Source organism: Cataglyphis hispanica, chromosome 26 (genome assembly GCF_021464435.1).
Source record: "Cataglyphis hispanica isolate Lineage 1 chromosome 26, ULB_Chis1_1.0, whole genome shotgun sequence".
Taxonomy (NCBI): Eukaryota; Metazoa; Arthropoda; class Insecta; order Hymenoptera; family Formicidae; genus Cataglyphis; species Cataglyphis hispanica.
Genome location: NC_065979.1, coordinates 1,387,145 through 1,403,704, shown reverse-complemented (window position 1 = coordinate 1,403,704; position 16,560 = coordinate 1,387,145). Strand labels below are relative to the sequence as shown.

General features: G+C 33.3%; 3 protein-coding genes across 4 annotated transcripts; 1 reads left to right on the top strand and 2 right to left on the bottom strand.

Annotated features, from left to right (window-relative positions):
* Positions 1-3,136, bottom strand: LOC126858601 (DCN1-like protein 3). 2 transcript variants are annotated; one of them, XM_050609077.1, is made up of 5 exons: positions 2,622-3,136; positions 2,015-2,181; positions 1,687-1,704; positions 1,409-1,575; positions 1-1,215 (listed from the first exon to the last, which is right to left on the bottom strand). In XM_050609077.1, exons 2-5 carry the CDS (start codon positions 2,097-2,099, stop codon positions 616-618), a joined length of 870 nt encoding a protein of 289 aa, XP_050465034.1. In that variant the 5' UTR covers positions 2,100-2,181; positions 2,622-3,136; the 3' UTR covers positions 1-615. The 2 variants fall into 2 exon arrangements, with proteins under 2 accessions (XP_050465034.1, XP_050465033.1); XM_050609076.1 differs by having other exon boundaries at positions 180-1,215; positions 1,409-1,704.
* A 383-nt stretch (positions 3,137-3,519) lies between these two features.
* Positions 3,520-12,362, top strand: LOC126858562 (activating signal cointegrator 1 complex subunit 3). The gene is made up of 8 exons (XM_050608988.1): positions 3,520-3,663; positions 4,710-4,850; positions 5,236-5,327; positions 5,574-5,722; positions 5,806-6,048; positions 6,131-11,437; positions 11,557-11,905; positions 11,993-12,362. Exons 2-8 carry the CDS (start codon positions 4,720-4,722, stop codon positions 12,079-12,081), a joined length of 6,360 nt encoding a protein of 2,119 aa, XP_050464945.1. The 5' UTR covers positions 3,520-3,663; positions 4,710-4,719; the 3' UTR covers positions 12,082-12,362.
* LOC126858603 (protein MEMO1) lies at positions 12,273-16,493 on the bottom strand. The gene is made up of 8 exons (XM_050609079.1): positions 16,182-16,493; positions 15,682-15,763; positions 15,489-15,557; positions 14,989-15,101; positions 14,696-14,807; positions 14,316-14,535; positions 14,078-14,182; positions 12,273-13,975 (listed from the first exon to the last, which is right to left on the bottom strand). Exons 1-8 carry the CDS (start codon positions 16,231-16,233, stop codon positions 13,838-13,840), a joined length of 891 nt encoding a protein of 296 aa, XP_050465036.1. The 5' UTR covers positions 16,234-16,493; the 3' UTR covers positions 12,273-13,837.
* Between the last annotated feature and the right edge of the window lie 67 nt (positions 16,494-16,560).

Genomic DNA, 16,560 nt, shown 5'->3' with positions numbered 1-16,560 from the left:
ATAATTTTTTATATCTTTTCTAGATTATCTCTCTTTTATGTAAGATAATGATTATGTAAAAAGTGATTGATATTTATAACTCAAAAATGCACTATTTCTACATATCATAACTTATGAAAGAAAGCAATAATTTTATGCAGTTATGTGTAATAATTAAATTATATTATCATGGTTAAACAAAGTGTAAAAATACAACTTTGTAATAAATTTATATACTTTGTTCTTACAAAAAAGATACATAATAATATATAATTTGCTGCCAGTATGTTAAAATTAACAATACGGAAATTTTTCGCGTATCTTTTATATAAATATGTATATATATATGACAAGACATAATTAAATAATATTACATTAAATAAATTCTATATATATTTACATTAGGAAAGAGAATGCGTCGAATATAAACTAAATGACGCAAATATCAACAAATATAAGATCTTTTAAAAAAGTAATAATCAGGAATATATAATCTATAATTTCCTCGATTATACTAATAAAAATAAAAGGTTGATCATTCTTAGAATAATGCCATTTAGATGATCCTGTTCAAAGGTCGGATTTAAGACAATAATATTTCTCTGCTTCACTGTTATTTTCCTTCAAATATAAACATTAATCTTTGTCGATAGAAGTATTTTTCATAATATCATCTTTAGTGATATTTTGGTTCATTTGGTCGTTTTCATACTCCACAAAATCATCGAATAAACTTGGCCATGCTTCTGCGTCATCGTAAGCACCAAGATCGTCGCCAATGCTTTCGACAAAGTTTAGAAACATATTCCAAGTATCTCTAGGTATCCCCCGGACGTGATGGCATTTAAGGAAGTTAAGCCATTTCGTCAAGAGTGGAGGTTCACGTATCGTAAAGACAAGTCTCCAAAGGACGATTGCCATGTCAGCCGGTAAAATTCTTTGACCAGACGTAACGTCAAGGCCAAATCGGAATGTGAATCGATAGAGATCTTTGAATAAATCACTATTGACTGTCAATTCCTGAACAATTTCAGGCAATCGTGCCTGTATACCACGTATACTGTCAACCTTCATAGCCTTTAATCCTGTGACAAATTCTTGGCGTGTAAATTGGCACATTTGCTCTGCATTTAGCTTCCATGCAAGCACAAGAACTTTAAATTCATCAGGTGATAACTGTAAGTCATCACAAAGTCTTTCTATGCCATCAGCTAATATCGCATCTTCATGAGGATCCTTAAAAATAAATATGTAAATATTATAATCATATTTATATTACAATTCTCTCTTTCTTATAATCTTATAGGTTATTATATAATTTGAGATTATTACATTAAAGCAATTTATTATGCTTTAAAAAAAAATTTCTTTTTTTTATTATATATTTCCTATATATTTTTAAATAGAAATTAACTTCTGTATTTTGTACCTTATATTGGTCAAAAAGTGCGTTTAATTTGCTCTCTGATGGTTCCTTTTGTTGCTTCGGTTCAGTAGCTACATTAAGACCGGATGATGTACCAGATCGTCCTAATGGCTGTAATCGCGCGTAAAATCCTCTTGATGAGCGCACACTAGGCACAGATCCACAATTATCTGAACCAACATTATTAAATGTAGATAGTGTACTTATAGACTTTCTATTCCCATTTACATGTGTTTCAGGCACAAAAGGACCAGATTGTTGGCAAGAATTTGGGAACAAACCTCTGAGTTCCATTGTTTCTATAAAATATAATGAAATGTTGGATCTATAGAACTATATAAAAAAACAGTTGTATTTTAATAATTAAATACATAAACAATTAAATAATCTATTATATTACTTCTGTAGTTTCCAATAAACGTAAAATGTAATTACATAAAAAAAAATCAAAATTTTTACAATATTGTCTCTCAACATAATAAGTAGCTTTGATGCAATTTTACATTTTACATTTTTATGCGATATAAAGTCCATGATTACAATATAATGATATAGGCATATTAATACAATTAATTGATTATATTTACAATAATATAGTATTGAACGTACCGTCTTTATGCTCCAATGTAATTGATTGATCGGTATTGGTTGATGGTGGAAGTGGCACCTTGAAGCACGAGAAACAGTTTCCCATTGATGCTGACCGTACTTGACATCAAAGATGATTATCCCATGCATCAGTGATTCAGTCTTACATTGGCAGTCTTGATGGAAAGCTGAATGACAAATATACATCACACATTATCGTTATTTTTATCGCTCACAGTCTACATTAAGTTCAATACTTTCGTTTTATTATGCTATTGACAAATTCATTTTCAACAAACAAACGTACAACATAACTTTTAGTTAATATGTCAACAATAACGCGAAAAATCATATTACAACGTTGAAAACGTGACCAGAATTAAACTCGAAAATCGCGAGTTTCGCGTAGAAATCGTTCGTCTGACGTTTGTAAATCTAAGAAAATCTCGTCGACGATTTCGACGCATCAAGTATGTACTTGTCAAAACAAGATTACAGGAAAGAGGTAGGGGAGGATCGTGCGAGCGTCTCGCGGGAAGAGAATGAGTCACTCGCGCGAAATCGCTGAGAGAGGGAGAGGGGAAGCAGAAACAAACTAAAAGCAGAAAGAAGCTAAAGTCGGCGATACCTTATTATTGTTATAAGACGGTTTTTCGAGCCGATCCGGACGTCGCGATGATTGTTTGTCTCAACCAAGACCTGCCGCGAAACGATACACTTCGCCTCGACCGCATTCATCAATCCTCGCAGCAGCAAGGAAAAGCAGAGGGATGCTTCCCGGACGTGTCGTGCGTGCGTGTATGTGCTTGCGTGCGTTTGTTTTCGGCGAAAAAAAAATCAAAATCAACGGGAGGACGCCGCGCTACTCCCGATATCCCCGGACATTTTTCCTTTCGCGAAGACGAACGCCCGGCGGTAGAATTCGGCCTAGCAGTCGAATCTGCGTCATTTGCAACGATGCTGTGACCCCGTGTGACCGCGTGACGCCGACGCCGGCGACGATAACGATGACGACGATCTCATTCCAAGCGCGCAGCGTTCATCCGCGATCCCGGTCGACACAACACGTTCACTATTCACTACCAAGCGATCGTTCTGTGAAAACACCGCGACGAACTGACGAAGACATTCGACATTCCTCGTGTCCCAGTGTGTCATGTGTCATCGATGAGGGAAAAAAAATCCCTTGGTCGCGCGAACTTCCAGCTTTTCATGGCTAGAATCATTTGTCTCGCTTACGTTGCACATATGTTAATGTATGTACATCGAGCCATTAGCCAATTGGCGCATTGCGTTCGAAAATCTATCAATTTTTAATGCATAATTAGATAAAAAGAATAAGTTTTCTTTGTTCCAATTGGTCAATCAAATACCGCTACTCCGACAACTAGATTTTTGAATGTAATCAAAACAGTCTAGGAAGATTTTTTTACACGAATCTAGTATTTAATTTGTTCTATGTTGACACTTGCAATGAGAAAATTAATATGGCGATTCGAATCGGTGATATCGCGTGACAGATGACAGTCGCGAGTCGCCAGTGTGATCGACGAGAGTATTGTCTGATGTTATCCCGGTGCTATGGAAATTGCATTTAGAAAAGCTAATTTTTTTTTTGCATTGTTTCGATAATTGACAATCACCGTTCTTGTTACTGAAATTCTTTCCCGGTATGTGAATTAATCGAAATGGGATTATTATTTATAACGAATGCATTTCAATGTCCGCAATAAATCAATGAATATGGTAGTTGTCACTATTTTAATGTTTATAAGACACATATTTTTTAAGTGTCGAGAAACAACAGCTCTTCGTGAATTTAACTCGTCGTTTTAGATATATATGTGTGTTTTTATTTTAAATATATGTATTTCATTAAAATTTTGCGCGTGTAAAAAAATATATCTTTACTTTGAGAAATTATATGTTGTTCAGGAGTGCATATTGCATTATATCATGTAATACACTTTTATTATGTAAAGATTTGAAAAGATTTCATATAATTATATATATATATCATACAGATATTGAAGAATTTTATGATTTTTCTTTGCAAAAATATAAAATATATTTTTAACATTATTTATTTATAATGATTATTTATATATTATTTAATTACATATATTAGCTCAATTTGATCTCAGCCCGCTAACATATTGCAATTCTAGATTAGAATCTGATATCATCATAGAATTCAAAATATTATAATAAGAATTATAAATAATTGAAATATTAAAAAAGTCCTGTTCTATATATTTTCTTGTTTTGACGCAATTTTAAATTTAAATCTATAATTTGTCGTCTAACCTGTATAATTTGATATTTGATCATCTTCATAACCTACCTATAAAGAGTTATTGTTTTATTAATTTATTTTAATAATTATAAGGAAACCTCTGTTAATTAAAGACAAAAAAGAGAATCATAAAAGAAAGAAAAACAATTGGTATATTACTTATTGCCGAAATTCATCTATTTGGATCAACTTTGAAATAAATAATATAAATTTGTTTTATGTATTCTATTATAATATTAACTTAATAAACATTCTATTCAATAATTGTCTATTATACATATATAATACAGACATGTATTTTCATATCATTATAAATAATATTTCATAAATCATATATATGTATATATATATATATATATATATATATATATATATATATGTTATATTTTACATTAATATTAAATTAAATTTGACTAATAGGTAATACACAATGGCGAAATTACCACGTATTACTAGATCCTTGCGCATGTTTACTTCTCTTGAGCGCAGAGAAGATTTTGAACCAAATGATTTAATAAGAAAAAAACAAGAAAAGCAAGAACGAGAAAAAGAATTTAAAAGGTAAATTGAAAATTAAGAAGTAAATTCTATAATTTAGAGAGTGTGAAAAGTAGAGTTCATAGAGAATGTTTAATCTTTTTATCATGTTTTATAACCATGCATGTTCTACATTGCATTATACAATATACTTCTCCTTCCTCTTTTTTATTTTAATTAATATAATGTTTTGATTAGAAAAACTAAAACAATTAGTAAAATAAGATTTTAAAACTTTCCATTTTCTTTTTGTTATAATCATCATAAAAATATTACAATACTTTTAAAAGATAATACATGTTTTAATTATGTCACATTTAATGGAAATATAAAGATAAAATACAGTGCTTGCATAGTTCTTGCAACACCTTCATAATCTTATATATTCATATATATTCATATGTTATAGCACTCTTAATTGGCATGACATTTGCAGAAATGCATCTAAAGATTTTATGATACATTTATCAGCATTAAAAGATATTGTGCAACAAGTTTTACGTGAGTATTAAATAGTAAAGATAAAACATACTTATCTTTTATCTTTAACAGATATAATTTGCCAAATTAAGTTTAGGAAATTAATGAAATAGTCTATTTTTTTCTAATATATTAATGTTCTTAATTGTACATTTAATATGCAATTATGGGATATGAATGTGGGTAATACATTGTATTTAATATTTAAATAAATTTTTTTTATTAAATTTTTATTGTAAATGTTTTATAATTTTTATTTTTTTTTAGTTGATGTTCCTCCAGATGCCGTAAACGAATTCACAGTTTATGTATTATGTTTGTTAATTGAAGACAAAATCTTAACACGGAAGAAATATAATATGCTTGTGAAAAAAGTAGGTCATCTGACATTTCAATCTGCAGAAAATATGATGCAAGTATGTAATTCTATAATTTATTTTATATATTATATCAGTGACTTTAATCATTTTATATCATTTGATTATCTCTATTTATTCAGATAATCATAAAAATTCAAAAACAATGTTATGAGGAAGCTATAACATTGTTATCAGAATCTAAAGAAAATGTGAATGCCTCCAATTCACGTTTTGGTGTAAATATTCCCTATAATCAAGCAAGAGTTGTATGGCCTAATACCAATGGACTTCATAATATGTCTACACAAGGAATAAATTCAAATACTGATAAATTTACAATGATGATACATGACACAACATCTTCAATACAGAAAAAATCTGTAGTGAGTAAGATATGGATGTGGATAAATAAATTAATCTTTGATTAATATTTTTCAATTACTTTCCTTATTTTATTGATTGCAGTTTGATAAAGAAACATTTACAAAAGGATTAAAAAATTGTTGCAAAGTTGTTGCAATGCCATATCAGGATTTTGTAATGACAATAGTGAATAAGCTGAATATACAAACTGAGAATATACAAACCGAATTATTCGATATGTTAGGCTATGAACATCTAGAATTTATTGAATACATTATCGAACATCAGAAGGCTATTGTATCAGCATATTCGTGTTCAAAGGTACCAAAGAGACTACAAACAGCGCAGGGACCTATAATTAGTGGTCAAGTAACTGTACAATCTGAAATGGAAAAGCAATTATGTAAACAAGTATGTAAGGAAGAGAAAAAATTAACTAAACTAGCGAACAAACGAGATGTCAAGTCAGAGATTGAGGAAACTGAATTTATTCCGAGCGAACTCCGAATTAAGAGACAAGAAGCATTGATAGCTATGCATGCACCGCTGTTTCCTAAAAAAAATACATTGAAAAAAGGTACCCAGGAACATTATCCATTTGTATTTGATTCTAAAGCTAGCGCTAATCAAATGAGTTTTGTGTCGGGACAAAAGTTAATTCTAGCGGAAGATGTTAAAAAAAAGAATAATGATATCTGTGAGGAAGTGCATATACCGGCACCAAAAAAAGAAAATATTAACGTTGACATAGATTCAGTATTGATATCTTCTTTGGATGAAATCGGTCAAATGGCATTTGAGGGTGTAACATCATTAAACAAAATTCAAAGTATAGTCTTTAATGCTGCATACAACACCAACGAAAATTTATTGATTTGCGCGCCGACTGGAGCTGGAAAGACAAACGTGGCAATGTTGACTGTGGTGCATCAATTGAAACAGAATATTCAAGACGGACAATTACAAAAAAGTCAATTTAAAATAATATATATTGCGCCCATGAAAGCCTTAGCGGCGGAAATGACGGTCAATTTTAATAAAAGACTCGGTCCTATGGGCGTGTGCGTTCGCGAGTTGACCGGCGATATGCAGCTGACGAAACAGGAGATCCAACAAACTCAAATGATAGTAACTACGCCAGAAAAATGGGACGTTGTCACGAGAAAAGGTACGGGCGATATCTCGCTTACTAGTATCGTGAAATTGTTAATTATCGACGAGGTGCATTTGCTACACGGTGATCGAGGACCCGTGGTGGAAGCACTAGTCGCGAGAACTTTGCGTCAGGTAGAGTCATCGCAGAGTATGATTAGAATAGTCGGTCTGTCCGCTACATTGCCGAATTATGTGGATGTTGCGCGATTTCTCCGAGTCAATCCTTACAAGGGACTATTCTATTTCGATCATCGCTTTCGTCCGGTGCCGCTCAGTCAGACTTTTATTGGTGTGAAGGCCATCAAACCGCTACAACAAATGAGCGATATGGATCTCGTGTGTTATAATAACGTTGTAGAGATGGTACGTCAGGGCCATCAGGTCATGGTGTTCGTGCACGCGCGAAACGCCACCATAAGGATGGCGAATGTTCTAAAAGAATTGGCGTTAAAGCATGATACGCTTAAATATTTTAAATCTGACTTACAAGCGAAACACATGAATAAGGCCTTTGTCAAATCGCCTAACAAATCTCTCGGTGAATTGTTCAACAGCGGATTATCGATACATCACGCCGGTTTGCTGCGTTCAGATAGGAACTTGGTCGAGAAATATTTCGCTGACGGTCTGATTAAAGTACTGGTGTGTACCGCCACGCTGGCGTGGGGTGTGAATTTGCCCGCTCACGCAGTTATTATACGAGGAACTGAAATCTATGATTCGAAACATGGTTCGTTTGTGGATCTGGGTATATTGGATGTCTTACAAATTTTCGGCCGCGCCGGTAGACCACAATTTGACACATCGGGTCATGCAGTCATTATCACGTCGCACAATAAATTGTCTCATTATCTGTCACTGTTGACGAATCAAATACCAATCGAGAGTAGTTTTATTACGTATTTGGCCGATAATTTAAACGCTGAGATAGCGTTAGGCACAATATCGAATGTGCCAGAAGCGGTCGAATGGTTGAGCTACACGTATTTGTTCGTACGAATGAGATTAAACTTTCAATCATACGGCATGGTTTACAAAACTCTCCAGGATGATCCCAATCTCGAAAACAAACGAAAAGAGCTCGTGGATAACGCCGCAAAGGCGCTAGACAAAGCACAAATGATTAGATATGATATGCGCACTGGCAGTCTCAGCGCGACCGATTTGGGACGTATCGCGAGCCACTATTACCTCAAGTACGATACGATCGAGATCTTTAACGAACTTCAGAAACCTATCATGACTGAAACAGAGATTCTGTCAATGATCACACGCGCCCAGGAATTCAACCAACTCAAGGTGCGGGAAGACGAAATGAACGAACTGGATGAACTAATGAGACAGTGTGAGCTTATACCACAAGGCGGTGTGGAGAATGTCCACGGCAAAGTCAATATATTGCTACAGACGTATCTGTCCAGGATTCGCGTGAACACAACGTCATTGATATCCGATCAGGCATACGTCACGCAAAATACCGTGAGGATAACGAGGGCATTATTCGAGATTATGCTCAGACACAATAACCCGATAATGGCGGGACGACTGTTGAAGTTGGCGAAAATGTTCGAGGCGCAACAATGGAGTTTCATGACGCCGTTGCGGCAGTTTGATTGCCTGTCTATGGAGATCATCAACAAAATCGAGCAGCGAGATATCGAGATATATCAATTGCAAGAAATGGACGTGAAAGAAATTGGCAGTCTTTTGCGAGATCAACGGGCGGCGATACTAGTGAAAAAGTGCTGTGACGAACTCCCCGCATTGGATATGGAATACAGTTTGCAGCCTATTACGCGCACCGTTTTGAGAATACGGCTCAAGCTGATTCCACAGTTTCGTTGGAACGATAAGATTCATGGAAGAAGCTCGCAGGCCTTCTGGATTTGGATCGAGGATCCGGATAGTAACTTTATTTATCATCACGAGTATTTTATATTGACGAAGAAGATGGTTTGCCAGTATCTCGAACAAGAACTTGTAATCACAATACCGTTGTCCGAGCCATTGCCGACCCAATATTTTGTAAAAGCCATCAGTGATCATTGGCTTGGTTGTGAAAATATAATTCCTTTATCCTTTCATAATCTTATCTTACCAGAGACTCATCCGCCGCATACAGATCTATTAGAATTGCAACCGTTATCGATAACTGCTTTGAAGAGTCCGGTTTTCGAGAGTTTGTACAACTTTTCTCACTTCAATCCCATACAGACACAGATCTTTCATTGCTTGTATCATACCGATAACAATGTTTTACTTGGTGCGCCAACAGGTTCGGGAAAAACAATTGCGGCGGAGATTGCCATGTTTCGTGTCTTCAAACAATATCCCGATCAGAAAGTCGTTTACATAGCGCCCTTAAAAGCTCTGGTTAGAGAACGCATAAACGATTGGAAGATACGATTGGAAGAACGTCTAGGAAAAAGAGTAGTGGAGTTAACCGGAGACGTGTCCCCCGATATTAAAATTATAGCCAGTGCGAATGTAATTGTCACGACGCCCGAGAAGTGGGATGGTATCAGTCGAAGCTGGCAGACACGAAGCTACGTGAAGAAAGTGGCGCTCATAGTGATTGACGAGATACACTTACTGGGTGAAGATCGCGGACCAGTGCTTGAAGTGATTATTTCTCGGACCAACTTTATATCGTCGCACACGCAGAAAAAGGTCCGAATCGTCGGGCTGTCAACTGCATTGGCCAACGCGATAGATTTGGCCAATTGGCTCGGCATCGATGAAATGGGTCTCTACAATTTCCGGCCGTCCGTGAGACCCGTGCCGCTGGAAGTTCACATTAGCGGATTTCCCGGCAAACATTATTGTCCACGGATGGCGACCATGAACAGACCGACTTTTCAGGCGATCAGACAACACGCGCCTAACAGTCCCTCTCTCGTATTCGTATCTTCTCGTAGACAGACACGTTTGACCGCTCTGGATTTAATCGCTTATCTCGCAGCGGAGGATAATCCCAAACAATGGTTACATATGCCTGAAGATCAGATGAGCGACATTCTGGAGAATATAAAAGACTCAAATCTGAAGTTGATGCTCGCCTTTGGAATCGGTCTTCATCATGCCGGTCTCCAAGACAGGGACAGAAGAACTGTGGAGGAGTTATTTGTCAATAATAAAATACAGGTACTAATTACTACAGCAACTTTGGCTTGGGGCGTGAATTTCCCTGCTCATCTGGTAGTAATAAAGGGCACGGAATATTATGATGGTAAGCTGAAACGTTACGTGGATATGCCAATAACAGATGTTCTGCAAATGATGGGACGTGCTGGAAGACCGCAATTCGATAACTCCGGCGTGGCGGTTGTTCTCGTGCACGATTTAAAAAAGAGCTTCTACAAAAAATTCTTATACGAACCATTTCCCGTAGAATCTAGTCTAATGGGAGTATTGCCCGATCATATTAATGCTGAAATCGTTGCCGGCACTATCAAGACGAAACAAGAATTTCTTGATTATTTAACATGGACATATTATTTCCGAAGGTTGATGAAGAATCCGAAATATTACGACCTGGACTTCTTGGAACCTAATTATATCAATGAGTATCTTTCAACATTGGTGGAGACGACCGTAAAGTCATTAATCGATTCACATTGTATTGATTACGATGAAGACGAGCAGGCTTTAATTTCACTGCCTATGGGAAAGATAGCGTCATTTTATTATTTATCGCACAATACAATATCAATGTTTACGCAATCGTTTGAAGAAAATTTGACAGTGGATCAATATCTACATATACTTTGCAACTCGTACGAATATAACGAATTGCCTGTGAGACATAACGAGGAATTATTAAATGAAGAATTGGCGAAACTGTGCCGTTATTCCGTGAATCAGTATACCTACGATTCTCCGCACACAAAAGCGTTTCTTTTGTTGCAAGCGCATTTCTCAAGGCTGCCATTACCGTGCACCGATTATAATACTGATTTGAAATCAGTGCTCGATCAAGCAATCAGGATAATACAGGCAATGATTGATACGGTTGCAGAACGTGGCTGGTTAACGAGTACGCTGAGGATAATGCAATTGTTTCAAATGATCGTTCAGGCACGATGGATAGACGAATCCGCAATTACAACTTTACCGCATGTAAAAAAGGAAGACTTGCATTTGTTTTCATCATTATCAATGGCTCTCCCGGTGTTGTGTTTTAACACGCGCAATAATTATAAGAAACTCACAAAGATTTTGTGCAGAGACTATTCAGAGGAACAAATACGCGAGGTAATAAAATTCGTTATAAAAAGATATCAATTTCCTTCCTGTCTATATTATAAAAAGAATATTGTTATTATATTTATATTACAAAGTGTCAATATCTAATATGCGGTTTTGTTTTATAGATACATGAAGTAATTAGAGATATGCCAATGATATCTGTTGATTTAATGCTGGAGAGTTCAGGGGGTATCGATGCTGAAAAAAAGAAGATAACATTAAAGCCCAATAACGTCGATTCTATGATTGTTCGTCGGAATGAAGAATACACGTTAATCATTGGATTAAAAAGATTAAATGCTTCCAAAAATTTGAAAGCACACTGTCCAATGTTTTTAAAGGGAAAAGACGAAAGTTGGTTTTTGGTATTAGGCGATGTTCAGAACAAAGAATTGTGGGCTCTAAAGAGAGTATCTGGTATAAACAGTCAGCAAAGATATCATCAATTGCAGTTTACTGCACCTAATAGCTTGGGTAAACTTGCCAATTTATATATATTTATAATCCCATATTTTCCTTTTCTCGAATTTTTTAAAATAAAAAATTGATAATTTTTTTCAGGAAAAACTAAACTAATATTCTACTTGATTTCTGATAGCTACATGGGATTGGATCAGCAATATGATATTTATTTAAACATAACATGCTAAAAATTAAACAATAATCGAACACCTAAGACTGAACAAAACACGGGTGATATTGTGTTCAATTATCGCAAATCTTTTTATATTAATAATATAAGAGACAGAGCATGAAGAAAAAAAATTAAAACTTTTAACATGTACATTGAAATGGTGTCAAAAAGGGTTGTAGGTATGTGCAAATGTAATTAGGACATATATTATCGTAGTTGTGTATGTAGAAACACTTGTATATTTTTCCTTGCATATTTTTATTACACGTCTATGAAACAATATAGGTATAGATTATACTCTACTTTTTTTCATACAAATATAAACCTTATTACCTCAGTATATAAAGATAGAAAAACCAACATGTGCAGGATCAGTTGTATAATTCCATCTTCTTTTTTTTTTGTATTACGAACAAGCTACTTTATTGCGAAATGTAAATCAATTATATATGTATACCATATGTTTTAATTCATATTCGACATAGAATTCTGTATCATGGACCATTTTGAAAAGTAATATATTATTTGATGCATGTTTGCAAGTAATATAGAAATAAAAATAAACACATGTTATGAGTTTGAAAACTCATGCATATACATTTCAGTTATATGTACTGACCCCAATTTTCAGACTCACATCATATTACAATAATACAATACATTATTCAATTTAATCTCCTATGCTTAGGTAACAATAGATTATAGAATAGGAAGGATATGAGATCATTCCATTGCTTTGTATAAAAAGAAAAAAAGAGAAGATAAATATATATTTTAAGTTGTAACTTTTGTATTGATATACCGATATTACAATACAAATTGATATAAGTTGTTCATGCTAAAGGCACAAAAGAGACTTTACAAAATATTCACGAATTTATTAGCAATTTAACACTATTTAGGACAGTGAAATAAAATATGCAAGCTCATTTGATATATCACATAACTTGGTTTGATTAAGAAAACTAAATTATGACTTTAAAAAGTAATATTACATTAATAATTTTACATTACTTTTCAATATATGTATAAAAATCCTATACTAATATATCTTTGCACAATCATAATTTAAATTAATCTACATCAACCTAAAAAAAATATTATTAATTTTTAAAATTATATTAATTTGTATCATATAGTGTGTATCTAGACATAAAAAGCTTAAGCACCATAAATCGTATTATTTTATAGTATATGGATTATTTAAATTATAAATTTATATAAGAAATTAACAATTTTGATTTATCACTAATTATAATTTTGTTTATAAATAATATTATCTTCTTTTGTGCCGATAGTTTGAAATTTTCTCTTTTAAATACATGCACATGAGAAACACATTTTATTACTATACATCTACCATATATGTAGCTGTCAATAACCAAAGCAAAGAAATATTTAAGCTCCTTCCTATATATTGAAATCTGGAAGTACTGAATATTTCTTGTAAGTAATAAACCGAAATGCAGTTATACAAATGGTTTCGATAATGGTACACTTTCCATCTGTTACATATAACGCGAGAATTAACACTTGCCCCGACACCGGTTGTGTAATAGCCACATAATATAAATAATGTTATAAATTACAGCAGAATGTTAACTTCAGTGTTCCCTTATCTTCTTTCTGCATTACAAAATTTCTCAACGTTTTGTGTGCCTCTAATCTTGTTGAATAATTTAAAGAACTTTATTATGTCATGTCAATCCACTTTAAGAAAATGTTTATATTCAGGCTGATCAATAATCATATGATCAAATTGTATATTTTTATCACTCGAGAACTAGGGAAGCACTAGCATAACTGACAGAGCTGTCATTCATATTGTTACATTGACTACTTTGAGCGTATTTCAAAAATTTCAAATTCATTCTTTGACCATTTGTATTTGCCTTGAGACTATGAATGGCCTGCAAAAAAAAATATATATATATATATATATATAATATTGTTTAGGAAAATTAAATACATTAGAATTTTTATATAGATGTCTGCATGTATAATGTTTGTACCTGCAATAAAACACCAATCGGATGACGGCCGCAAATAGTATTACCATATTTTTTAAGATATTCAGTAAACATTGCAGGATTCAAAGTTTCTATAATGTCCATACCCTGACAAACAATGCATACAATTTAATAAAGACACATTAAAAAAATTGGAATTAAAAAACCTCCAATATTCTTGAATTATTATAAAAAAAAAGGAATTGTGTCTCCTCTGCAAAAATATATTTTAAAATATTACCATTTTATCAAGGTTTTGAATAGATCTGTGTATAGGCCCACATGATCTATCATAGTAAGTATAGCGAAAACGTTGTCCCCAATGGCAGAAATCAGAGGAGATGACAAATAATGTTTGCGGATCGGCCATGTAGGGTGCTAATAGTCTCCCATAAAGCGCTTCTCTATCAGGACTTAAGGATCCCACCAAAATTGGGATTATGGTAAATGAATCCTTAAATCTGTACACACATATAAAATGTCCATGAGTAATATACTTATTTTTATTCATAATAAAATAAAAATATTGTATAACTCTCACTTACTCTGCATTATTTCTCATCAATATAATTTTCCATATTCCGATTATATAATCGGGAATTAATTTATTTCTAAACGTACCCTTCCATAATTTTGGCGATGAACGGCAACTGCATCTCAATGCTATGCTCTTCTTCATCTGTGTTCAGATCCATGCATTCGAAATGACCAGTTTCTTCAAGTTCTCTTCTCACTATTAAATGTATGCATATTAAACTTTTTTAAGCAGTTTACTTATGTAAGAAGTGCTTACACATAATGGTGATTAATATTTTTATATCTTTTATATTTTTATGTCACATGAGAGCCAAGCATATATTTTGTTTTAATAAGCAACATTAATGCAGAAATAAAAATAAAATCTGCTTATGCACCTTGTTGGTCAATATGTAGATCATATAACGGTGTTCGGTAAATGGAAGTCGAAGATAGGGCACAGCCTGGTAATCTCACATGATGAGAAGGCCCTAGAATAAATATCCTACGGCTGCATAACAGCACGTTGCACGTTTCATTTGACTGAGAAATTTGAAAAATTACAAACTATACAAATATAAAACTATACAACTATACAAATTACAAACTATATATTATTAAGGGCTATATTATGGCCATATATTATGAAAATTTACATTAAAATGCAGCATAATCGATTTCTTTATTAGCCTATATAATTAATCTTTGATATTTTGCATAAGAGAGACATTGCTACAAAAATACTATATAAATAATATAGACAATATTATAAGACTACAAGGCTTAAATGTTTTATCTTTATCTTATATATATTTATAAACAGTATATAAACAATAATAAAACAGTAATAAATTATTTGTAAATTACTAGAATAATTTAATTAACATAATATACTTACACAACTACAGGACTAATTTGCCGGTAAGCAAAACCAGCACATGCCCCACAATAACTATACCCTGCATGCCTGCAAAAAATAATAATTAAATGATTATATTATTATATAAATATATATATATATATATATATATATATATATATATATATATCTGGAGAAATTTAAAAATATATTTTGTGAATTATATACTAACGGGGCGATGATTGCTCTCGCAGGTCCATGAGATAAGTCAGCCGCACCCAACCAACCTTCTAATTGTTTACTCAACTCTGGACCTATAAGAGTTATAAAAGTTACAATTTTAATATTACATAAGTGTAACAGAAATTTTTGTTGTGAACACATACCAATGTAAAGAAATCTTTAAACAAAGATGTATATATTTTTATGTGTTGCATATAATAAAAAAAAAAAAATATATATATATATCTTTTTTTTTCTTTTGCGATATATGTGATATATCGCATTTCCACAGATTTTCATCAGATCCAATTTTAGCTTCTTTGGATGACAAGTATATTCTATTATTAGTAATCTATTTTTATTTTGCACGATAAATTAATAAAATATTTAAAATTACAGTCTGCAACATTTTTTCAAATCCATCCATCAATACTTTATCAAATAAACAAATTTATCGACGTGTACGAGCGATAAGCGAAAAGTGAAATGCATCTTTCATAAGTTTCTTACCATTGTCCGAGTACCAGCTACCAGCGTGAGAGGCTCGTCTAATTAATGCCATTTTTGGATCGAACGCGCTTGTCTTTTTCCTGGAGCGTGTCTTTCTCTTGGAACTTAACGCTTAACGGCACTTCATCTAATGTGAATGAAACCTCGGCGAGATCAGACGTGATAAAAGTGATTTATATGTTAGCCGAGAGAGTGTAAAATGTTTATAAAACGCTATCACAAAACCTTGTTGGCTATTGTCTTTCCATAGATTATTCAGTGAATATTCACGTTGATCCACAAGATATGCGTCGACTTGAGAACAAAGAAGTGCGACATGGCAGATTCGTAATCTCTCCTCGGATCGCGATCCGCGATGCGGACGTGCCTTTAATTCACG

Bases quoted from the DNA above. Each gene is read 5' to 3' on its own strand.
- LOC126858601 (XM_050609076.1), bottom strand. From the start codon at position 2,099: ATGGGAAACTGTTTCTCGTGCTTCAAGGTGCCACTTCCACCATCAACC. The intron at 1,705-2,014 runs GTACGTTCAATA...TATATTTTATAG, and splicing joins TACATTGGAGCATAAAGACG to AAACAATGGAACTCAGAGGT. The intron at 1,216-1,408 runs GTACAAAATACA...TTTATTTTTAAG, and splicing joins CACTTTTTGACCAATATAAG to GATCCTCATGAAGATGCGAT.
- LOC126858562 (XM_050608988.1), top strand. From the start codon at position 4,720: ATGGCGAAATTACCACGTATTACTAGATCCTTGCGCATGTTTACTTCT. The intron at 6,049-6,130 runs GTGAGTAAGATA...TATTGATTGCAG, and splicing joins CAATACAGAAAAAATCTGTA to TTTGATAAAGAAACATTTAC. The intron at 11,906-11,992 runs GTAAACTTGCCA...AATTTTTTTCAG, and splicing joins TACTGCACCTAATAGCTTGG to GAAAAACTAAACTAATATTC.
- LOC126858603 (XM_050609079.1), bottom strand. From the start codon at position 16,233: ATGGCATTAATTAGACGAGCCTCTCACGCTGGTAGCTGGTACTCGGAC. The intron at 15,102-15,488 runs GTAAGTATATTA...GCTGTTATGCAG, and splicing joins CAAATTAGTCCTGTAGTTGT to CCGTAGGATATTTATTCTAG. The intron at 14,183-14,315 runs GTAATATTTTAA...ATTGTTTGTCAG, and splicing joins TTCAAAACCTTGATAAAATG to GGTATGGACATTATAGAAAC.